The sequence below is a fragment of the Meles meles genome, chromosome 5 (assembly GCF_922984935.1).
Source record: "Meles meles chromosome 5, mMelMel3.1 paternal haplotype, whole genome shotgun sequence".
NCBI classification, from domain to species: Eukaryota; Metazoa; Chordata; class Mammalia; order Carnivora; family Mustelidae; genus Meles; species Meles meles.
Genome location: NC_060070.1, coordinates 125,119,366 through 125,144,093, shown reverse-complemented (window position 1 = coordinate 125,144,093; position 24,728 = coordinate 125,119,366). Strand labels below are relative to the sequence as shown.

At 42.2% G+C, this 24,728-nt stretch overlaps 2 protein-coding genes across 2 annotated transcripts in view; both read left to right on the top strand.

The window, feature by feature from the left end:
• The first annotated feature begins 645 nt into the window (after positions 1–645).
• On the top strand, positions 646–3,869 carry MUC21 (mucin 21, cell surface associated). Its single transcript, XM_046006103.1, has 4 exons — positions 646–674; positions 1,862–2,921; positions 3,012–3,341; positions 3,681–3,869. Exons 1-4 carry the CDS (start codon positions 646–648, stop codon positions 3,867–3,869), a joined length of 1,608 nt encoding a protein of 535 aa, XP_045862059.1.
• A 7,055-nt stretch (positions 3,870–10,924) lies between these two features.
• The window catches only part of LOC123942234 (mucin-12-like), a 40,652-nt gene continuing 26,848 nt past the window's right edge, over positions 10,925–24,728 (top strand). The window contains exons 1-2 of the mRNA XM_046006102.1: positions 10,925–11,066; positions 16,619–18,084. Coding sequence (XP_045862058.1) covers positions 10,925–11,066; positions 16,619–18,084 — 1,608 coding nt within the window. The remainder of the gene's footprint in view (positions 11,067–16,618; positions 18,085–24,728) is intronic.

The window sequence follows — 24,728 nt, the reverse complement described above, 5'->3', positions numbered from 1 at the left end:
CCTAGTCTATTCTTTCTCAAATTCAGTATTGTTTTTTAACTGCTCACGGTTGGCAGAAGAACAAATAAACTTCTGAACTCCTCCCCAACACATATGAAGATATAAAGGTCCCTGCAGCTCTTCCATAATAAAGAAAAAGGCAAGAACATTGTATGGAGGAAGCTTAAGTAGGCATCTAGTCTTCTACCCAAGCTCAAAGTTCTTCCCCAAAACAAGTGCCTAGTAGACCCAAGCTCCTGGAAGCTCCAGCCTTTATCTCTTCACCTTGAACTCTCCTTTTTCAAGAATTCTGTTCTTTGCCTTCTAGATGGCCACAACTGGGATTCAGGCACTTTACTTTCCAACAACAATGAAGAAGATCAAGATGCAGAAAGGAAACAGTCTCCTTAAGTATTGGTTACTATTGCATCTCTTACTTTCAGAAACCGGTAAGTGATTTCCTTTAAAAGTGGGTGATCTCAGAAGCATCAAGGTGCTTTGGGAGATGCTGGCCACTGCCAGGACTAGCTCTGATTCTCTTCTATAGAGTGGGGAATCATCATTTTACCCCAATCACTTTAGTCTAGTTAGGTATCACCCAGGAGGCAGTCAGAGCACAGTGGTTAAAACTGTAGACTCTGGTCTCAGACTGCCTGTGTATGGGTCATGGCTCGACTGTTACCTGTGTACTTCAGGTGACTTGTTTAATTTCTCTGTGCCTCAGTTTCTGCATTTACAAAATTATAATAACCTGTGTGGTTGGCTGGGGGTTTAACTACTAAGAACGGGAAGAGTTGACTGTGTAATCTTGGTCATCTCAGTTTCTTTATAGTTTTATTCAAGATCCTGATCTTAACCCCAATTTGTACCACGCTGCTGAAAGGGGGGGGCTTCCCAAAATAGAGCTAAAACTCTAACCCTATGTTAGTTCAATTAAGCCCAAAGAAAAAATACGTATGTGTGGAATGAAGTGATAGGCACCCATATTCCAGTTAGTGGTAAAGTGACCCACAAATTAATTTTGATTAAGTTGAGTATCTTTGTCCTTCAGTATTGTGAGGGGCAAAAAATAGACACAACAATAATTCTGTCTGAGTCTCCAAGAAGGTTGAAAGATTCCCTACATCTTATAGCCATTTGTTCTGGGAGATCTTGTGCTTTTAACCTATATATGACTTGTGCTTCTCCAGCCTCCACCATAGAGATCAGTAGACCTGGAAACTGAATGCATATAGACTCACCCAGTCCCTTGTTGAAAGGCCACATCTCAAACTCTGATTAATTTAATCTAGAATAGTTTGCCTAGGAATCTTTTTTATTAATAATCTACGCAGACAATTCTGAAATAGATGTTTTCTGAATAAAACTGAAAAATATTTTTTCAGAAGGGAGCAATACTACTTTAAGAATGAATTAATCAATATATACTAGTTTCACAGGGCTTCTACAATTCCTTTATAATACTTCTTATCTGTATTGGGTCTTATATAGTAGAATATAAAATAAGCTTACTACCAGTGGAACTAGGTTATATAATCCTGGTGTTGGGGCTGGGTGGAGAGGGCAATTTAGCATGGTAGCTGAAAGTGCAGATCCAGTACCCTAAGTATAAACTCCTGCTCGACTACTATCTGCATAAATATAGACAAATGTTAACATTTCTAAACCTCAATTTCTTCATCTTAGCTGTTGATAATAGTAGTATCTAGTTCATAGGGCTATGGTGAATATCCAATAGAATTATCCATGTAATGAATTTAAACAAGCATTGAACCAGAAAGTATTTATGCTCAGTATATGTTTGTCATCATTTAGGATTATCAACAGGTGAAACAACCACATCAGGTGAGAATGAACACAGCACAACCTCTGGTGGAACAAGTATAGTCTCCAATACTGGATCTAGTGTGACCTCTAGTGGAACCAGTACAGCCTCCAGTACTGGATCCAGTGTGACCTCCAGTGGATCCAGCACTATCTCCAGTACTGAATCTAGCACAGCCTCTGGAGGGACCAGCACAGCCTCCAGCACTGAATCCAGTGTGACCTCCACAGGGTCCAGCACTATCTCCAGTACTGAATCTAGCACAGCCTCTGGAGGGACCAGCACAGCCTCCAGCACTGAATCCAGTGTGACCTCCAGTGGGGTCAGTACAACCTCCAGTACTGAATCTAGCACAGCCTCTGGAGGGACCAGCACAGCCTCCAGCACTGAATCCAGTGTGACCTCCAGTGGGTCCAGCACCAACTCCAGAACTGAATCTAGCCCAGCCTCTGGAGGGACCAGCACAGCCTCCAGCACTGAATCCAGTGTGACCTCCAGTGGGTCCAGCACTATCTCCAGTACTGAATCTAGCACAGCCTCTGGAGGGACCAGCACAGTCTCCAGCACTGAATCCAGTGTGACCTCCAGTGGGTCCAGCACCATCTCCAGTACTGAATCTAGCACAGCCTCTGGAGGGACCAGCACAGCCTCCAGCACTGAATCCAGTGTGACCTCCAGTGGGTCCAGCACCAACTCCAGTACTGAATCTAGCACAGCCTCTGGAGGGACCAGCACAGTCTCCAGCACTGAATCCAGTGTGACCTCCAGTGGGTCCAGCACTATCTCCAGTACTGAATCTAGCACAGCCTCTGGAGGGACCAGCACAGCCTCCAGCACTGAATCCAGTGTGACCTCCAGTGGGTCCAGCACCAACTCCAGAACTGAATCTAGCACAGCCTCTGGAGGAACCAGCACAGCCTCCAGCACTGAATCCAGTGTGACCTCCAGTGGGGTCAGTACAACCTCTAGTACTGAATCTAGCACAGCCTTTGGAGGGACCAGCACAGTCTCCAACACTGAATCCAGTGTGACCTCCAGTGGGTCCAGCACCATCTCCAGTACTGAATCTAGCACAGCCTCTGGAGGGATCAGCACACCTGTCAAAACTGGATCTAGCATAACCTCTGGCAGGACTAGTATAGCCACCCAAACTGGACCCAGTGTGACCTCCAGTTGGTCCAGCAAAGTCTCTAGTACTGGATCAAACACAAACCCCGGTGGGACCAACACAGCCTCCAACCCTGGATCCAGTGTGACTTCCAGCAGGACCAGTGTAGCCTCCAAGACTGCATCTAGTGTGACTTCCAGTGGGACAAGCATAGCTGTCAACACTGCATCCAGTGCAACCACAGGAGGCTCTAGCACACATTCTCCAACTGGAACACACACAACTTCCCATAGGGTTGGCACGAGTGCTACTATTCCAGTGAATGAAATGATACCCAGTGGGTCCCTGAAACCATGGGAAATCTTCCTCATTACTCTGGTCTCGGTTGTAGTGGCTGTGGGATTCTTTGCTGGGCTCTTCTTCTGTGTGGTGAGTGCCTGCCTAATATGTAGGAAAGTGTCTGGGGAAGAAGTAGCAGGAACATGAGGAAATGGGGTATGAATAGTAGGGCCACCAAGTTGGGGGGGGGGGAAAGACCAGGAGTATGTTACAAAAGAGAAGTAGCAAGTTAGAACTGGAAGAGCCAATCAATGTGCTGAGCAAACTATTGACTTGCAGGAAAAGAGTCAAAAGAAGGAATAAAGTGTAGAGGAAGAAGTACTAGGTGAAGGATATGATACAAAGGGAAAGAAGATTCCAGAACAAGTCCATGTTAAGGCTTGGGAGAAGGGGATATGATTCTGAAATGATTTGCCCTTCTTTTTCTAGAGAAATTCCCTGTCCCTGAGAAACGTCTTTGACACAGCTGTCTACCACCCCCATGGCCCCAACCTTGGCACAGGCCCTGGAGGGAATCATGGAGTCCACCACAGGCCTAGCTGGAGCCCTAACTGGTTCTGGAGGAGACCAGTATCTTCAGTAGCCATGGAGATGAGAAGGGGACACAATGGGCCCTGAATGGCCCCTGAAGCCAGAGTGCCACCTTTTTCAAGGAGGAAGCCAACCAGGGAGACCAGAGACCTGAGTGTCCTTTTATTTGTCCTCAGGAGTCCCCTCCCAGTTTTGTCTGGGTCTCTGACAGCCCTGGGGAAGACACTCCCTGTCTCTTGCTTTTACTAAACTGTGGAAAGAGGACATTCTATTGGTCAATTATCTAAGAAATAAACACATCCAAAATACATGATGGAATCTTGTATGCGCATGAGTGAATGTCTACAGTGCTGAGTTGAATTTCTCTGTTCTATGAGAGAACCTCCATGCCAAAACCCCTTGGCATTCAAAATCTCCATAGTAAAATCCAGAGATTTCATTCCTGCCTTCCCCCTTTCTCTAATCCTTCTTATCCCAACAGAAACACTGTGTTTCTGAGACTCACCAGACTGATAAGGGAATTGAACTGGGAGAAATGAGAAGGGAGGGCAGGTGCCAGGATTCTACAGGCTCACTGCTTAAGCATGTGGTACACAGAGACTATGTCATGATATATAGAGAACCCAGAGCAGGATGAAGTGGACAGTTGCAATTACATGTGCTGTGGGACAGGGCACATTCACTCAAAATCATAGTTTCTTGGGCATTTACCTTTGCTCTAGACCTGGTCTACTTGTCAGAATAGAGGTGCAATCTGACACTTTTCTCTCTCACAGTGTTCCTTTCAGAAGCAGAGAGTGTTTCCTTTTACCAAGAGAAACACTTTTCAGCTTTAACTTTTCTGGCCAAGGTCTAAGCTTTCAAGAGGTTCAGAGCAGAGACACCTGTGGTAAAGCCTGCGATTCTAATGAGTCCCCTCCCAGAAGAGCTGAACATATCACTTTCATGGGTACAGGGGTGAAGCCCACCTACAGGTCTTGAAGGACAGAGAGGAGCTACTTTGGAAGGTTGAGTTGCCCGAAATCCACAAGGCAGTGACAGATATCCCCCTGGGGACAGAGCCCTCAGACAGGATTAGTAATTTATTAGAGGATTCACCCCAACTTGTAGCAGTGGAACCTGCTCTGCCTTCCAGTACTTACTTGGTTTTTCTAATGTGAGCAAGTCAGAGGATGATCAATGAGGCCACGCTAAGCCCTATTCAGGACCATCATCATCACCATTTCACTTAAAGGGACTCAGCACCAAAAGGAGATGCTGAGTTGAGCAGCCTGAAAAGATGTTTTCCACTGATGTAAACAGTGGAAAGCATACTGTGAAAGTCAGGCAAGGGAATCCATTTAGATAATTAAAAATTGTAAACATTAATTTTCAAGTTTAAAATTGTAATAGATAAATGGAAAGAGGCTGGCCATTGTTATGAATAAAATTAGTAACCTGGAAAAAAAATTAGTATCCTAGAAGAGTAAGTGGGAAAAATAACTTAATTATACAAAACAATACAGAGATGAAAATCACCCAGAAAATAGAAGACACTTGGAGAAGTGTCTAACATGCAAGTAATAAGGTTCAAAACAGAAAAAACAAAGAGATTCATTAAAAGAAGTAAAAGAAAAATAGAGGTTTAAATCTGCATAGTGAAAGGGTTTGGCAACTACAGCTCTGTAAATATAATAAAAATCATTGACATCTATTTTTTAAAGACTTTATTTATTTAAGAGAGACCACAGAGCAAGAGAGAACGTGGGTAGGGGGAGTGGCAGGGCAAGAGGGAGAATCAGACTCCTGCTGAGCAGGGAGTCCTATGGAGCTCCACTATAGGACACTGGGATCATGACCTGAGCTGAAGGCAGACGCTTAACCGACTGAGCCAGCCAGGTGCACCCCCGCACTGGCATCTACTTTAAACAAGTGAACCCTATCTTATGTATATTCTATTTCAATAAAGTTATTAAAATATTATTACCAGGCATATCATTCAAGTAAAAATTTTGATTTCCAAAGATAAACAACAAATGACTCAAAGAAATGGGCACTTCAACACAGAGGAAGATGGAAAGACAAAAAAGCACAGTAAACAAATTTAGCTTGTGATTAACTCACATGGTTAGGCTGTGAGTACCTTGCTACTCCCAGCACCTAGTGTGTGTGTGTGTGTGTGTGTGTGTGTGTGTGTGTGTAGTTTGGAAACATCATTACTTAACTTTCATCATGGAATTCACTTACATGGACCACACATATTTTGACTTGACAAAGTCACAGCTCACCAAGAATGTTTGATCCAAACAGAGTCTAAGAAGTGGACAGAATTAATGCTGTCCCTTTCAGATCTCGTGCTTTTGCACTACTGGCCTAACACAATGAACTTTGAATGAAATCATTTTTGGATCTTCATCCTGTGCCTAAAACTGATTCATCTGAAAAGACCTCTGTGGTCAGAGCATCACGCTAGTTAGACTTTTCTAACTCCCATTTTACTGCCACTAACCCTTTTCATTCTAGCCCCCATATTATTATGGGGTGCAGTTCTCTGGGTCTCAGTTTGCTCATCTGTAAAAATGAGGATGATGGAGTACCCCCTCATGAAGTGTATTGGTAGCACTATAAATTTTGTTATTTATTTATAGTGCTATTTTGGGTAAGTTAATATATCATATATTCTTGAAAATATGGAAAATAATTGCATCAAAAAACTTTGGTGACTGAGGGGAGGAGGAGCAACATGGCAGAGGAATAGGAGACCTAAATTTTGTCTGGTCCCAAGAATTTAGCTAGATAGTTATCAAACCACTCTGAACAGCTACAAACTCAACAGGAGATTGATGAAAAGAATGGCAGTTCTATGAACAGAAAAGCGACCACTTACTGGAAGGTAGGACATGTGGAGAAGTGACTCTGAGGTGACATATGGGAAGATAGACTGTGGGGGGAGGGGCTGGCTCCCGGCAAGAGGTAGAATAGTGGAACACAGAATCAGAACTTTTAGAAGTCTGCTCCACTGAGGGACATCACTCCAGAGGCTAAGCAGGGGATGGAGCCCTCATGGGGACAGTGTGGTCTCATGACTCGTGGGGATACAAAAAGACCCGGGGTGTCTGAGTGTGGCAGAGCTGCCAGGTACTGGAGTGGGGAAGCTGACTGCAGAGATGGAGCCAAGTCATGGGCTCTTAGCATGGGGTTACCTTAAACCATGATCCAAGGCACAGTTGGGCCACTGCTTTTCAAGCAGGGACCCCATAAGTGGCAGATCCAAAAAGACACCCCTCTTTCCTCCTCCAGTAGGAGCGGTGTGAGAGCACATGGCAGGAAGCAGCTGAGTTTGGAGACTCCAAATGGGGCTGAGTGCCAGAGATGGAAACACTTGGTCATAGGCTGGGTGAGCATGAAGTGTGGCTGGAGACCAGGGAGACAGGAAGGATTGACTGCTTTCCTCTAAGGGTGAACTGAGGAGCGGGGCCCCGAGCTCTTAGCTCCTACAGGGCTGGAGATTTGGAGGCTACCATTTTCATTCCCATCCTCCAAAGCTGTTTGGAAAACAGTCAGGGAATTAAAGCAACTGAGATAGAACCCGAGCAGATTAATTAGCCTGGCCCCTGGCAAGGGCAGTACAATTCTGCCTTGGGCAAAGACATTTGAGAATCACTGCAACAGGCCCTCCCCCAGAAGATCAGCAAGAACATTCAGCCAAGAGCAAGTTCACCAATCAATGAGAACTGCAAAACTTCAGAAATATCTGCGTACAGCAGATGGAATTCATGGCTTTCCCCCCATGATTCTTTAGTCTTGCAAAGTTAAATTTCTTAAATTTTATTTTTCTCTTCTTCTATTTTTAAAATTTTTCCTCTTTCCTATTTTAACCTTTTTAAACTATTTTATCTTATCAATACCTTTTAAAAAAAATCTTTTCAAATTTTCATTGTTAGAGTCATATTCTATCCCTTCATTGTATTTAACCTTATTTTTGTATATATATAGGTTTTTCTTTCTTAAAAAATTTTGGATACAGTTTCTTCTAAGAGATCAAAATATACACTAAGTCTAGTGCATGGCTTTGTTCTAGTCTCCAGCCTCATCACATTCTTCCCTCTTTTTTTTTTTTCATTTTTCAACCAACTTCTTATCTTATCAATTCCTTTTTTACAACCTTTTAAAATTTTCACCTTTACAGTCATACTCCATCCCTTCATCATGTTTGCCCTTATTCTTGTATATATATATACAAGTTGTGTGTGTGTGTGTGTATATATATATATATATATATATATATATATATAAGTTTTTCTTTCTTTAAAAATTTGGGAGCAGTTTCTTCTAACAGACCAAAATACACCCCAAATCAAGTGTGTGGCTCTGTTCTATTCATCAGTCTAATGTGTCTATATCTATATATCTATATATAGATATATAACATGGAAGATAATATAGAATACCTCTCTTGAGAAATAAAATCCCCTTCTTGGGAAATAACAGAACTAAAATCTAACCAAGCTGAAATTACAAAAGCTATTAATGAGGTGCAATAAAAAATGGAGGCTCTTGGGGCGCCTGGGTGGCTCAGTGGATTAAGCTGCCTTTGGCTCAGGTCATGATCTCAGGGTCCTGGGATTGAGTCTTGCATGGGGCTCTCTGCTCAGCAGGGAGCCTGCTTCCCTCTCTCTTTCTCTCTGCCTGCCTCTCTGCCTAGTTGTGATCTCTCTCTGTCAAATAAATAAATAAAAATCTTTAAAATAAAAAAAAATGGAGGCTCTTACTGATAGGATAAATGAGGCAGAAGAGAAAATTAGTGACATAGAAGACCAAATGATGAAGAATAAAGAAGCTGAGGAAAAGAGAGAAAAACAACTACTGGATCATGAGAGGAGAATTTGAGAGATAAGTGATGCCATAAGGTAAAACAATATTAAAATAAGTGGGTTCTCAGAAGAAGAAGGAAGAGAGAGAGGTGGAAGGTATATTGAAGCAAATTACAGTAGAGAATATCCCTAATTTGGTAAAGGAAACATCAAAATCCAGGATGCACAGAGAACCCCCTCAAATCAATAAAAATAGGTCAACACCCCATCATCTAATAGTAAAACTTTTAAGTCTCAGAGACAAAGAGAAAATCTTGAAAGCAGCTCGGGACAAGAAGTATACACCTACAACAGTAGAAATAGTAGGCTGGCAGCAGACCTATCCACAGAGACCTGGCAGGCCAGAAAGGACTGGCATGATATTATTCAGAACACTAAATAAGAAAACTGTGCAGCCAAGAATGCTATATCCTGCTAGGCTGTCAAAGAAAATAGAAGGAGAGAAAAAAAGCTTCCAGGACAAATAAAAAAAAGAATTTGCAAACACCAAACCAGCCTTTTAGGAAATATTGAAAGGGATCCTCTAAGCAAAGAGAGAACCAAAAAGCAACAGATTAGAAAGGAACAGAGACAATATACAGTAACAGTCACCCTACAGGCAATACAATGGCACTAAATTCATATCTTTCAATATTTACCCTGAAGGTAAATGGGCTAAATGCCCCAATCAAAAGACACAGGTATCAGAACAGATAAAAAACAAGACCCACCAATATGGTGTCCAAAAGAAACTCATTTTAGACCCAAAGACACCTCCAGATTGAAAGTGAGGGGGTGAAAAACAATTTAACACACTAATGGCCATCAAAAGAAAACTGGGGTGGCAATCCTTATATCAGATAAATTAGAAAAATTAAACAAGATGAAACCAGAGAGGGAGACAAACTGTAAGAGACCCTTAATCTCAGGAAACAAACTGAGGGTTGCTGGAGTGGGGGGGCTGGGAAGGGTATGTGCTATGGTGAGTGCTGTGAATTGTGTGACTGATGAATCATAGACCTGTACCCCTGAAACAAATAATACATTATATGTTAATTTAAAAAATCAACAGATAATGAGAACTAAATTAATTGAGGTTTTACTAAGTTCTAGGCTTAGAGCTGAGTGTTTAAAATGCATCATTTCATTTAATTTGCTCTACAGTCCTATGGAATATTATATCCCCCTTACAGGTGAGGAGCCTGGAGCTCTGTGATCTCTGTGATCTTAGTTATTTGTCCCAGCACATGTAGTATGGGGCAGATCTGGGACTCTAACCCAAGTTGGTTTGATCCTGGAGTCCATGCCTATACTCCCAAGGCTCTGTGTGAATACTGTCTGAGGGCACCTGTCCTCAGTTCCTTAGATGACTAACAGGCTGTGTCTTCTAGGTGAGTCTCCATAGTTTCACATAAGGATGTGGATTCACTTTTGTCTTGAAAGTCCAACAGCACATAACTTCACCATGTTGCAAAGGATGTACTAATAAAGTGGCAGGTGGGGGACCTGGGTGACTCAGTCAACTAAGCAACTGACTCTTGATTTTAGCTAAGGTCCTGATCTCAGGGTTGTAGGATAGAGCCCCATGTCAGGCTCTGTGCTCAGCACAGTCTAGTCTAATTGTCCCTCTCCCTTCTCCCCTTTACACACTCTATCTCATAAATAAATAAATAAATAAATAAATAAATAAATAAATAAGGCACATGGGTGGCATCTGCCTTCAGCATCTGCTTTCACCTCAGATCAAGCCCCATGTCATGCCCTCTGCAATGTGGGGAGTCTGTTTATCCTCCTTCCTCTGCTCCTCCTTCCGCTTGTGCTCTCTTGCATGCTCTCTCTCTCAAATAAAATCTTTTTAAAAAATAAATAAAATCTTTAAGAAAAAATAAAGTGACAAGGAAAGCTGTTTACTCATAAAGATTGTGAAACAACAGAGAGAGAGAGACAAAGACACAATAAAGATGGTAAAGAGAGGAGAAAATCAATGAATCTAGAAAGTAAAAATTTGACCATGAAAAAGATGATAAAGGGAGATAAGGGATATGAGATAAATTTGGGGATAAGGGAGAAGAGAAATTAATTTTATAATATTCATTTTTTTCTCCTTTAGAGGAACTTTTTCTTCCCCCTGATAAGTAGTGGCACTTACTAACCTCATGACTATAGCTTTGGCCTTGGTCTGGACCTGGACTCAGAATTGGACTCTGGCCTGTTCTATAGCCTAGAAAATGAACTGGTCCATGGAGGAGCACGTGGCTTTGTACACAAAGTGGGCCATGATGTGGGCCATATATTGAGCCACAGTGAATCATGGCAGGAGTCATGGACACAGAGGAGGCCATTACAACAGCCATGAAATGGATCACAGAGGAGGCCACTAAGGAAGCTATGAAGTGGGCCACAGAAGAAGACCCCAGGAAGCCACAGCAGGACAAGGTGGTTGTGGCCACAGGTTGGATAATATTATGGAAAAAGTTATGGAAAAACTATTATCCAGTCTATTATAGTCATAGACTATGTCATAGTCATTGCCATAGACTATATTCATAGACTATGACTATAATAGACTGGATAATATTTTGGAAAACATTATGGAAAAAGAAAGTATTAGGAGGGCATCATGGAGGAGAAGAAAAGAATGATCATGGAATGATTAAAATGAAATATGGGGGGGGTGCCTGGGTGACTCAGTGGGTTAAGCCTCTGCCTTCAGCTCAGGTCATAATCTCAGGGTCCTGGGATCAAGCCCCGCATCGGGCTCCCTGCTCAGTGGGGAGCCTGCTTCCTCCTCTCTCTCTGCCTGCCTCTCTGCCTACTTGTGATCTCTGTCTGTCAAATAAATGAATAAAATCTTTAAAAAAAAAAGAAATAGGGGGGATCCTAGCTAGCTCAGTTGATAGAGTCTATGACTTTTGATCTCAAGGTTGTGAATTAGTCCCATGTTGTACACAGCCTTATTAAAAAAAAAACAAAACTTAAAAGGAGCACAAAAAGTTTCTCGAGGAGTAAGTTTAAAGATCAAGAAAAGGACCAGTAAAAAGATCTCAGAGACCTTGATCAACATTGGGAAAAATCAAGCAGAGACTGGGTTTGGAGGAGATGCACAGCTTTTCCAGGCTTGGAGATGACTTCAAGTTAAAGCTTTCTTGAGTTCTACCTGAGTCTCAGACTCTACTATAGGGAGTCATAGTTACCATCCTTAGGACATTTTCTCTCCCATCTCCCACCATCCAAGTCATGGTCACTGTTTCTCATCCCTGTTTCCTCAGGGTGCTATAAATGCTACCACACATTTCTAAGGAACAAAAGCATGCAATAAATATATTATCAAGACCATAGGCTTCTTGTTTTCCTATGTGTTCCTTTGGTTTTCATGAAGTTGTTTTCTCTTTTAATGGCTTACTATGTCCCAGGTGCTGTCCCAGAAGACTTTAAAATACATCATCATTTAATTCTTAAAAAGTCCTTGAAGAGCCTTTGAGGTAGGTAAAGATATTTAAATAAGACACAAAAAAACACTAACAATAAAGAAAAGTTTGATGATTTGTATTTCACTGAAGTCCAGTATCAGAATGTATCTGTAAGAGAATGAAAAGGAAAACCAAAGACGGGATCGGATACTGTACTACTTACATCTGACAGAAGACTCATCTCTAGAATATAAAAAACACTACAAATCAGTAAGAAAAAACAGAGCAATTAAAAATGGGCAGAAGATTAGATAAATATTTAGCAAGAGTATATCAAAATGCTTAGTGAACATTTGGACAGGTGTTCAATATTATTTTTTTATCAGAGAAATGAACATTAAAACCACAGTGAGATACCACCAAAGATATACCAAATGACTTGAATTTAAATAACTGCAGTCAAATGCTCTGCCACTGAGCTATACCCCTGAATTTAAATAACTGATAATACTGAGTATTAGCAAGGATGTTGAACAACTGGATTCTTAAATATTGTTAGTGGGAGTATAAATTGATACAATTATTTTTGAGAAAATGGCAACACTAAAATTAAATACAAGTGTATCCTATGACCCAAAACTCCTAATCCTGAGTAAATATATCCAAAAGAAATGAATGCCTTTGTCCACCAAAAGACATGTCTCATAGCAGCTTTACTTAAAATAGTGCTGAGCTGGCAATTATCCAAAGTCTATTAACATTAAGATAGGTAAATACATTATGAGATGTTTATACAATGATTGCTATTTAATAGTGGAAAAAGAATGAACTACTAAATCATGCAATTACATATGAACCCCATAACATAATGTTGAATAAAAGAAAAAAACAGAGGGGTGCCTGGGTGGCTCAGTGGGTTGGGCCGCTGCCTTCGGCTCAGGTCATGGTCTCGGGGTCCTGGGATCAAGTCCCGCGTCGTGTTCTCTGCTCAGCGGGGAGCCTGCTTCCCTCTCTCTCTCTCTCTCTCTGCCTGCCTCTCTGTCTACTTGTGATCTCTCTCTGTCAAATAAATAAATAAATAAATAAATAAATCTTTAAAAAAAAAAAAAGAAAGAAACAGAAGAGTACATACTACGTCATTCCATTCACATGCAATTCAAAAAACAGGTCCAGGAGAAGGCATAATGAACCTTGTGTGGGGGGTGTGTGGGGGGGATATGATAATGTCCTGTATTTTGTCTGAATGGTGATTACATGGGTGTATACGTAAATAAAACTTCATTAAAATGTGCACATAAGATTTGTGCACTTTATAGTGTGTGTAAGTTCCACCCCGACTTAAAAAAGGAAAAAGTATCTTCTGAAAACTTCTTCTGGCAGTATTATGATTTCCTTGTTCAGAAGATATGGCTGGGGAAATGCAGTGATAAATAAGCCCAGTGACAGTGGTGGTGTTGGAAGCTTTGTCTGCAGGGTGGCAAATACCTATTTCAATGAGGACAAATCACTACTTCCTTTAGGCTGGACGAGGTTCAGTGCAATCAACCAACCTGACACCAAGTTTCTCTGGAGAATGAAGCCATATAGTGGGATTAACACTGATCTCTGCTAACTGAAATAAGCTAGACACAGAAAGACAAATCTTGTATTATCTTAGTTACATGTGGAATCCAAAAAAGTCAAACTCATAGAACCAGAGAATAGAATGGTGGTTTCCCTGGGTTGAGGATTTGGAGAAATGAGGTGATTTGAATCACAGGATATAAAGTTTCAGTTATAAGATGAATATGGTCTGAGGAGCTAATGTATAGTGTGGTGACTATATAGGTGATAATACTGTATTGTATACCTGAAAGTTTCAAAGAGAGCAGAATGGGGCATTCTCTCCTACACACACACAAGATAATTGAACTAGTAAGAATAGTTGATGGGAGTGCTTGTGTGCGTAAATAAAATCACCTGGTTTGGTTTTGTTTTGTTTTGTTATAAACCCAGGGCACTCTCTCTCTTTAAAATAAATAAATATTAAAACCAAAAGCAAAGATGTCATCATGAAAAACAAAGAAAGTGAGAAACTGTCATAGATTTCAGGAGCCTATGGAGACCTGATGAGTATGTGCCATGGGGAATCTGAATGTAAGTGACAGAAGGAAGGAATATGGGCATTCTCACTCCAGGCCTGACAGAACCTCTGGAGATGAGCTAGTTTCATCTAGTAATTGAGAAAATCTTGGTAGCACTCAAATAGTAGGAACAAGGAAATAAATTTGTAGGCTGCAGATAAGCCAATGAAAAGGATTTGGATGATGACTGAGAAAAGAGGTAGTTTTCAGATACTGAGATTAGGCGTTTATGTCCCCTCATCAATGCCACTCCTTTCTGTTAAGGACAAAGGTGCTCTACACCTTCTGACATCTAGCTCTCCTGTCACCATGCACTAGCCCCCAAGCAGACCTGGCTTATACACTCGTTGCCTCCCCCCACCTTACCACTCCCACCTGTGGGCAAGAAGCCCTCTCTGAGCACAAAGACATTGTGTCGAGAACAGCTCTCACCCAGGGTTCCGCACCAAAAAATGATGCCACTCATGCCAACAAGCTTTGCTATCCTGTTACTGTTCAAATCTGGGCTCTGGGCCCTGTTTGCACCTGTAAGATCTCTCTTCCCCCCTGCCACTCCACTCTATTAGAGACTTTTCCCCTTGATTGACAGAAAGTAAAGGGGCAGCCTGCTCCTCCCTGCAAGGAGGAAGACAGGGAGTCCTGGATTCTCTAGGCAGCAGTATATATAAATTCCACAGCCACTGCAGGCTTAAGAAGAAAAGAGATATAGTAGAGGGAAGGAGCGAGGAAAAAGCACCCTGCCTTCCAGCCCATGTGAATTCTCTTGAGATGAAAAGAAGAAACTGCTCTGCCACATCCCTCCTCCTGCTACTCCTTCTTCTTGGGGGTTCAGAATTGGGTGAGTGAATTAACTTTGGAGAAAATAGAAAGCTCCTCAGGGACTTCAGAAATGGGGGTTGGGATCTATGGAGAAAAATCATCCTAGGACTCAGGCAGGGCCAGTCTTAAGCAAAGCTATGCAATAAGTGAATGAACTTTAAGAAGTTCCAGACCCTGCTATCTGCCCCCGACCTTCTGTCACAGGGAAGCAGGGTTCCAAGGGTCCTGTTCATTCTCTTTCTCACACCCTCTTTTTTTTTTAAGATGTTACTTATTTATTTGACAAAGAGAGGGACAGCAAGAGAGGGAACACAAGTAGGGGGAGTGGAAGAGGGAGAAGTAGGCCTTCCACTGAGCAGGGAGCCTGATGTGGAGCTCAATCCCAGGATCCTGGGATCAGGACCCAAGCTGAAGGCAGATGCTTAATGACTGAGACATCCAGGAGCTCCACCTCATACCATCTTTTAAGGAAATGATCTGCTTTTGATCATTTATACTTTTAAGTTTTCCTATTTTAATTCTACTAAATATTTAATCCTATTAAATTTAATCCCATTAAATCCTATTTAATTCTTAATTTAAGTATTTAATTCTTAATTTAAGAATTTTAATTCTTAAAAATAAAAGATGCGAGGGGCGCCTGGGTGGCTCAGTGGTTTAAGCCGCTGTCTTCGGCTCAGGTCATGATCTCAGGGTCCTGGGATCGAGTCCCGCATCGGGCTCTCTGCTCGGCGGGGAGCCTACTTCCCTCTCACTCTCTCTGCCTGCCTCTCTGCCTACTTGTATCTCTCTCTGTCAAATAAATAAATAAAATCTTTAAAAAAAAATAAAAGATGTGAGCTTTATTAGGGAATTTTGGGAATCAGCAGCAGATAGGAAGGAATTCTTTTGGACAGAGGACCCAAAATTCCAAAATTTATGCCATGTAAGCTGCATTTATTCATATGAATAAATACTCCCAGGCCTGATGCCCTGCAGGTGGGGGCAGTGGGAGGTGCAGAGGCTTCATGTCTTCCTTCTACTTATGCCCTTGTCAATCTCAATCAGCTCACACAATCCCTCATGAGTCATGCTACCCCCAAACCAACTTGAATCTCACCTGCTTCCAATCCTGCCACTTCAGCTTCAGAATAGAACCAGGAACTGTCTCATTCAAAATCATATACCAAGCCATGACCTGAATTTAATCTCTAATATGAATCACATCTCCTGCCTCATTTGTTTACCCCAGACATAACTAGATGAGGGGCAACACATACAAACGTGGAATAAGAACATCCAATCTGCTGAACTACTAACTCTGAGGATGGGAGTGGAAGGGGGAATGACGTGGAGAAAGAATCAGTCTTAGTGTTCCACAGAAAGAGACCAGAACTGCAGAAAGCAGAATCAAAGGCTGGTGAACAGACATTCTAAGGTTATGGCTTAGCTCTGGGAACTGCATATTGTAGAGCCAAGGGATTCCTTGTGGAATATGTTTTATCAGAATTAAACCTAAAATACCAGATGACCCTTAACTTGAATAACTCCAACCATATTTTATGGGGAGACCGGCCATATAAAAGGGAAGGATAACTACTGAAAACTATTAAGCAGAGCAGATGATGATAGGCTATCAAAGATCCACATTAAAAGAGATTATTTTTGAGTAGGAACAAGCCAAAATGTTTCCACTAAGAATGCACTGAGCAGCCCTGATGACTCACAGACAAGAGAAAAATATACCAGTGACAACCTGAGCCTAAGCTCCACTGACGACTACACTGAACCCCTTATGACCTCTGAGGACTACACCTCTACAGATCCCGGGACCACCGAGGACTACACTACTGCAGATGTGGGGACCACCGAGGACTATACCACTGAAGATCTGGGGACCACCAAGGACTACACTACTGCAGACCTGGGGACCACCGAGGACTACACCACTGCAGAGGACTACACCACTACAGACGTGGGGACCACCGAGGACTACACTACTGCAGACGTGGGGACCACCGAGGACTATACCACTGAAGATCTGGGGACCACCAAGGACTACACCACTGCAGAGGACTACACCACTACAGACGTGGGGACCACCGAGGACTATACTACTGCAGATGTGGGGACCACCGAGGACTATACCACTGCAGAGGACTACACCACTGCAGATGTGGGGACCACCGAGGACTATACCACTGCAGATGTAGGGACCACTGAGGTGCACTGCAGGAGCACTGCAGACCTGGAGACCACCGTGGACTATACCACTGCAGATCTGGGGACCACCAAGGACTACACTACTGCAGACCCGGGGACCACTGAGGACTATACCACTGCAGACGTAGGGACCACCGAGGACTATACTACTGCAGATGTGGGGACCACCGAGGACTATACCACTGCAGAGGACTACACCACTGCAGATGTGGGGACCACCGAGGACTATACCACTGCAGATGTAGGGACCACTGAGGTGCACTGCAGGAGCACTGCAGACCTGGAGACCACCGTGGACTATACCACTGCAGATCTGGGGACCACCAAGGACTACACTACTGCAGACCCGGGGACCACTGAGGACTATACCACTGCAGACGTAGGGACCACCGAGGACTACACCACTGCCGATGTGGGGACCACCAAGGACTACACCACTGCCGACATGGGGACCACTGAGGACTACACCACTGCAGACATGGGAAACACAGAGGAGTATACCACGGCCAACCCGGGGACCATGGAGGACCATACCACTGCAGACGTGGGGACCACCGAGGCCCATACCACTGCAGACCCGGGGACCACCAAGAATTATACCACTGTGCACCGGGAGACCACAGAAGATCATACCACTGTAGATTTGGGGACTACCAAGGACCATACCACTGCAGACCTGGGGACCACCAATGACCATACCACTGCAGAGGTGGGGACCATTGAGGACTCTTTTACTGCAGACCCGGGGACCACTAAACACTACACCAGTAAACATCCAGACACTCGCCCTGAGGGAACAGATTCAGTAACCTCAGTGAAACCCACTAGGCGGCTGACACCTGTCGGAATAATTCTCATCTCCCTGGCAGCCACCACAGTGGCAGTTTCACTCTTGGTTGGACTTGGCTTCTTTGTGGTGAGTATTGGCCCAGGAATGTGAAGGTCATTATAGGAAAAAGGGTATCTGAGGAGGAAGATGTGGGCATGAGAAGTTGAGGCATGATAAATTGTCAGAAGTGAGGAAACCTATACAGAGCTTTGGAAAGACAGAGAGAGATAGATGGGGAGAAAGGAGAGGAGCAAGAAGCATAAAAAGTGAGGACAGAACTAAGGAAGAGAGTAAGGTGTTAGAGACAGAGGGAAGGGGAAGAGAGTATGGAGGAAGATAAAGCAGACAAAAAGAGGAAAATAAAAGCACAAATACAGGAAGGCATGGTGAGAGCTAGAAAAAAGCATAAACCATTATGTATGAATAGATATAAAAATTTGGAAATTTTCATAAAAATACAAGAAATTGGTAGTAAGAGGAGAGGACGAAATAGAAACATTTTGAATGGCCCACTCATCTCAAAAATGATGTTATTTTATTTTTTTTTGATTACCACCCACTCTGAAATTCTGCAGGAGATTTTTTAAAACCAGGTTTGAGTAGATTTTTATGAGCATGGCTACTCTATATTGGAGAGACAATGGATGAGAGCTCTCACAGCGGGGCTCTAGGTATGTTTTGTCCTCTGAGGGGCCCCATTGTTTCTACAAGAGAAAATAAAGACTCTATGCCAGGCTTGTTGCTTGCTCGTATTGACTTTTGGTCTAAGACCTAAGCCTTCAAGGTCTGACTTCTGCTGGATAGGGAAGGGCTGGTCCTTTTTGGCCATCCTGACCTAAGAATTCAGTTCCCATTGAAATCTTAACAAGTGGCAGCTTACATGATGAGCCAGCTCACTCAGGTCATTAAAGCCTCATTAAATCTTTTGGTCTTTGATGCTACTGGGCACTGACCTCTGCCCCAAGAGGCAAACCCATAGCTTGGGATCAATTTGTAAGTGTGATTTAAGTCAAAAAGAATGCATTATTCAGTTGGGGTGTTCATGTTTAATTCCACCAGAATCACACTATGAAACTAGAACATTCTATGTCACACTATGAAACTAGAACACTCTGATGAATGTCTGACAAGAGGAAAATGAGAATAATAGCCTCTATAAGTACTTGATACACATGTGAGTCACACTGAGTATTTACTGGTAGAGGGAGAACCCTCTTGACTTCACTGTTACACGAACAAGTGGATTTCTAATTATGTGGATCACTATGAAAATTCAGACACTCTTGGGGCGCCTGGGTGGCTCAGTGGTTTAAGCCTCTGCTTTCGGCTCAGGTCATGATCTCAGGGTCCTGGGATCAAGCCCCGCATTGGGCTCTCTGCTCAGCAGGGAGCCTGCTTTCTCCTCTCTCTCTGCCTGCCTCTCTGCCTACTTGTGATCTCTGTCAAATAAATAAATAAAATCTTAAAAAAAAAGAAAAGAAAGGAAAAAAAAAAAGAAAATTCAGACACTCTTGCTCCAGGTTGGTGGATAGTTTCTGCCCTCCACACCAGGCCTCTAAGAGCTGATAGAGAGCAGCCACTAGCAATAATAGCAGCTTCTTAACTTCTTATAAAGACTAAAAACAAGAGATGGTTCAAAAGGCTCAGAGTTCAGGGAGTAAGAGGAAAATTTGTATTCTCAAACTTGCTAATTGTTATAAACATTTAACCAGAAAATGTTTAAAAGATAAGAATTATCTATATTTTCATCTTCCCCTCTAATTCCATTTATCAAAGTAGTTTTATTTTCCCTACATGACTTCAAATTTTTTGGAAATTATGTATCTCTACAGGTAAGTGTCAAGCTCTAAAGAAAATGGCAACCTAGGAAGGAGTCATAGAGCTGGGAATAGGAGCTTGATAACTCACCACAAGAGAGGAACTCTCTTAAAACTAAACTACTTTTTTCTTCTCTAGAAAAATTGTTTCCTGCAGCCATTAAATCCACCCACCAGCGTTATCTATTCTCCCCATGCCATGGACTGGAGTGCACCATGAAGCGGATTCCAGCAGTAACTATAATGGGTTCTAGAGCAAATTAGAATGCCATCAGTCTCTGCAAAACCATGAAGCATGATAGGCATCCTCAGACCTCCACTCTTCTCCCCCATTCCCGAGCCCTGAGAAAGGGCTTTAAATGAGAAACTTAGCTGACTCTAGGAATAAGCACATCAGGGACACCCAGAAGGTTGCCTATCTGCTCTGAGTATCCCCTAATTCTGTCTGGCCATAGTTGCTTCCTCAGGAAAATTGCCTTAACCTATCTACCAGGTTTAGTCATGAAAACTATTTGAGGGAGACAGACACAACTCAGGTATAAGAGATATTCATTAATTCTGATCAAAGAAATAAATCAAATGTTTGTGTCTTTCTGTGTAAGTCTCATATCTAAATTCATTCATTTAAAAAAATGGTGGAATGCCCAACATGGGGCAAACACTCTATCCATTTCTGTCTGCCCAATCTGAATCTCTGTACTTGAAGAATATAGCTTTCTGGTCTCTCAAGAGTACTACTCCCAAGTCCTCTCCACACCCAGGCCAAATGATTATGTTTATAAGATGTAGCTAATTGGTCATTCAACAAATATCCAGTAAGCAGCTACAGTAGGGACAGGCCACTGTAGCAAATAACTGAGTTTCATCTCTGTCATAGTGTGAAATGAAGGGCAAAGTCTGATCCGACCTCTGACTTGGTAGAACATCTATGCCTATATGAGTCACTCAGGGAAGAATTTCTTTCACGAAAAAGCCTAGAAATTATGCTTAAGATGGCTAAAACCTCAGACAAGGCCCAAGTATCAAATATAACATCTCCCTGAGGAGTTTAGGACAAAAAGCAAAGAGTAAAGATATTTGAAGATAGATGATTTTTGTTGCCCACCAGCCACTATTGCCAGCATCACTGCCACCTTTTCATAAACATTTTATAGTGTTATGGTCTAGAATCAGAAACATAGAGTAAATTACTATACTCTAGCTTAAGTCTGTTTCCAAAATTCATATAACGGCTATTATTCAAGTGTTGTCACTACAATTTGAGTAAGACACAAATTGCTTACTAGATAATGCTCAAGACAGACAGGTACACTGATGATTTTTATGAGATGACCGTGGATATGTTTGGTCTATCAGTGTACTAGGGCACCAAGAAGCTAAAAGACTCAGAGATTCATCACCAGCTAGCTCAGTACTGTTGGAGCAAGTACCCTAACTTCTCAGAGCCTCTTCCAATCTTTAACACGAAAAAGCTTATTTAATAAATAATTATGTGTTACTTATTCAGTCATGTCTGAAAATGTTAAGACAGTCCTTGTTCTGGGGCACCTGGGTGGCTCAGCTGTTAAGCGTCTGCCTTTGGTTCAGATCATGATTCCTGGGATCAAGCCCCACATCAGGCTCCCTGCTCAGCAGGAAGACTGCTTTTCTCTCTCCCACTTCCTCCTCTTGTGTTTCTTCTCTCCCTGTGTCTTTCTGTCGAATAAATAAAATCTTAAAAAAAAAAAAGGACAGTCCTCATTCTATTCTTGTTAGTCTGTGACAATTGTAAAGTCTGATCATGCTTATTAATTTTATGTTGGCTTTACATCGGTCATAATAGGATCCAGAAAATGCTTACATTATGAGGATTTTAAAAATTACCACCTAAAGAAAACATATGTGGCAGAAATACCTATTTGCTATCCAAATTCCATTCTTTGTTTCATACCTGGGGAACCCAAGTTTGTGCTGGGTGGCAATGTTCCCATTTTCCAGTGTCCATTGCAGCCAAGTGTGGAGATGAGATACTGCCAATGAAATGCAGACAGAAGCCTCTGGGCCATGTTCCCCCTAAAATGAAATGGCAGAGCATGACCAGGAGAAAACACTTCACCCCTTCATCCTTCACTCTTCTTTCCACCTGAAGTATAAGTATGAGATGCAGCAAGCATACTGAGACCAAGAGGAGACAAGTGAGAAGGTGAAGGCTGTCATGCTGAGAGTGGAGTAAAGAAATCATTTGGGTCCCAGGGGGTGCTTCTGCAGCCTCGTTGCTGCTCCAGACCCTTCGTATATGAGACAAGTAATGTGCTGCAGCTTTTAGATGGCATTCTGTAATTCCAGCCAAATGGGATCCTAACTGATATGACATGCTTTTAAAATATCATAAAGAACATATGGACCACCATGGCCCCCATTTCAGGAAACACCATGGTAGGTCCTTTCTAGGCTAAGTGCTAAAGCATATTATACTCATTATGACACTTATGATTTGTTGTATGTATCTATGCATGCCATCTCTTTAGATATACAGCTTGTCCCTTCATGTGAGTCCAGCCCCACTCAGCTAATACTCCTGTTTTCTTTATAAAGTCCAGGGTTGAGAAGAATTCTTTAGGTATTGTTTAGGAGTGGTACCAAATCCAGTTGACCCCAACTGGCACATGCTGTTACTATGCTGCCCTGATTAAGAAGACCAGGCAAGCACACACCTTACAGAATTGTGCCTGCACAGGATTTATGCCTGGTTTGGCAAGTCACTCCTCCTAAAAGTGTGTGTGAATGCACATTCTGGTCCCATCACCTGTCTTTGCAAACAAGAATACTTGTGAAGTTATCCAACAATAGTGACTCAACATCCCCCATATAGAAGTATTGCTTGATAACTTAGTGAACACATAATTGTTTTTTAAATCTAGTCATGACTATTCCTGTGATTTACTTGCAAGTCCTCTCTGTAGTCTCTCTATATTTATTTCTTTTATGGAACAGATCACAAGCTGAACTTATCTTTACTTCTGTTTTAATTTATTTATCCCCTCTCTATCTCCTTTCACTAGAATCTTAGTTCTTTGAGAATAAGGATCTTAAGAACAATACAAGGAAAGATTAAGCATTCAGTTATCACTGTGCTTCATTAATCCTAAGATGTACATTTCCCCCCATTGCATATAGTTTAAAATAGAGTTTAAAATGGAAATGTGTCTTACCACTGATGGCATGTCATAGTTTAGTTGGTGGCACTTTTTCTTTCTTAGTGGGACATGTGGTGCATATTGAATTCAGTATCATCCTAGATTTGATGATTTATTTTGGAATAAATAAATGAAAGTATACTTTCTTTTGGTGTTATTTCTTTCATTTTCATCTTGTTAGGAAACAAATTAAAATTCCTTTAATAAGTGTCTAGTATGCCATCAAGGAGATTCAAATTAAAACCACATTGAGATACCACCTGACACCAGTTAGAATGGCCAAAATGAGCAAGACAGGAAACAACATGTGTTGGAGAGGATGTGGAGAAAGGGGAACCCTCTTACACTGTTGGTGGGAATGCAAGTTGGTGCAGCCACTTTGGAGAACAGTGTGGAGATTCCTGAAGAAATTAAGAATAGAGCTTCCCTATGACCCTGCAACTGCACTGCTGGGTATTTACCCCAAAGATACAGATGTAGTGAAAAGAAGGGCCATCTGTACCCCAATGTTTATTGCAGCAATGGCTATGGTTGCCAAACTGTGGAAAGAAACAAGATGCCCTTCAGCGGATGAATGGATAAGGAAGATGTGGTCCATATACACAATGGAGTATTATGCCTCCATCAGAAAGGACGAATACCCAACTTTTGTAGCAACATGGAGGGGACTGGAAGAGATTATGCTGAGCGAAATAAGTCAAGCAGAGAGAGTCAAGTATCATATGGTCTCACTTATTTGTGGAGCATAACAAAGAACATGGAGGACATGGGGAGATGGAGAGGAGAGGGAGTTGAGGGAAACTGGAAGGGGAGATGAACCATGAGAGACTATGGACTCTGAAAAACAACCAGAGGGTTATGAAGGGGCGGCGGGGGGCGGGGGGGGGTGGGAGGTTGAGGAACCAGGTGGTGGGTAATAGCGAGGGCACGTACTGCATGGAGCCCTGGGTGTGATGCCAAAACAATGAACACTGTTATGCTGTAAATAAACAAATAAAAATAAATAAATAAATAAATAAAAAAGTTGGGTATTCATCCTTTCTGATGGAGGCATAATACTCCATTGTGTATATGGACCACATCTTCCTTATCCATTCATCCGCTGAAGGGCATCTTGGTTCTTTCCATAGTTTGGCGACCGTAGCCATTGCTGCAATAAACATTGGGGTACAGATGGCCCTTCTTTTCACTACATCTGTATCTTTGGGGTAAATACCCAGCAGTGCAATTGCAGGGTCATAGGGAAGCTCTATTCTTAATTTCTTCAGGAATCTCCACACTGTTCTCCAAAGTGGCTGCACCAACTTGCATTCCCACCAACAGTGTAAGAGGGTTCCCCTTTCTCCACATCCTCTCCAACACATGTTGTTTCCTGTCTTGCTCATTTTGGCCATTCTAACTGGTGTCAGGTGGTATCTCAATGTGGTTTTAATTTGAATCTCCCTGATGGCTAGTGATGATGAACATTTTTTCATGTGTCTGACAGCCATTTGTATGTCTTCGTTGGAGAAGTGTCTGTTCATATCTTCTGCCCATTTTTTGATATGATTATCTGTTTTGTGTGTGTTGAGTTTGAGAAGTTCTTTATAGATCCTGGATATCAACCTTTTGTCTGTACTGTCATTTGCAAATATCTTCTCCCATTCCGTGGGTTGCCTCTTTGTTTTGTTGACTGTTTCCTTTGCTGTGCAGAAGCTTTTGATCTTGAGGAAGTCCCAAAAGTTCATTTTTGCTTTTG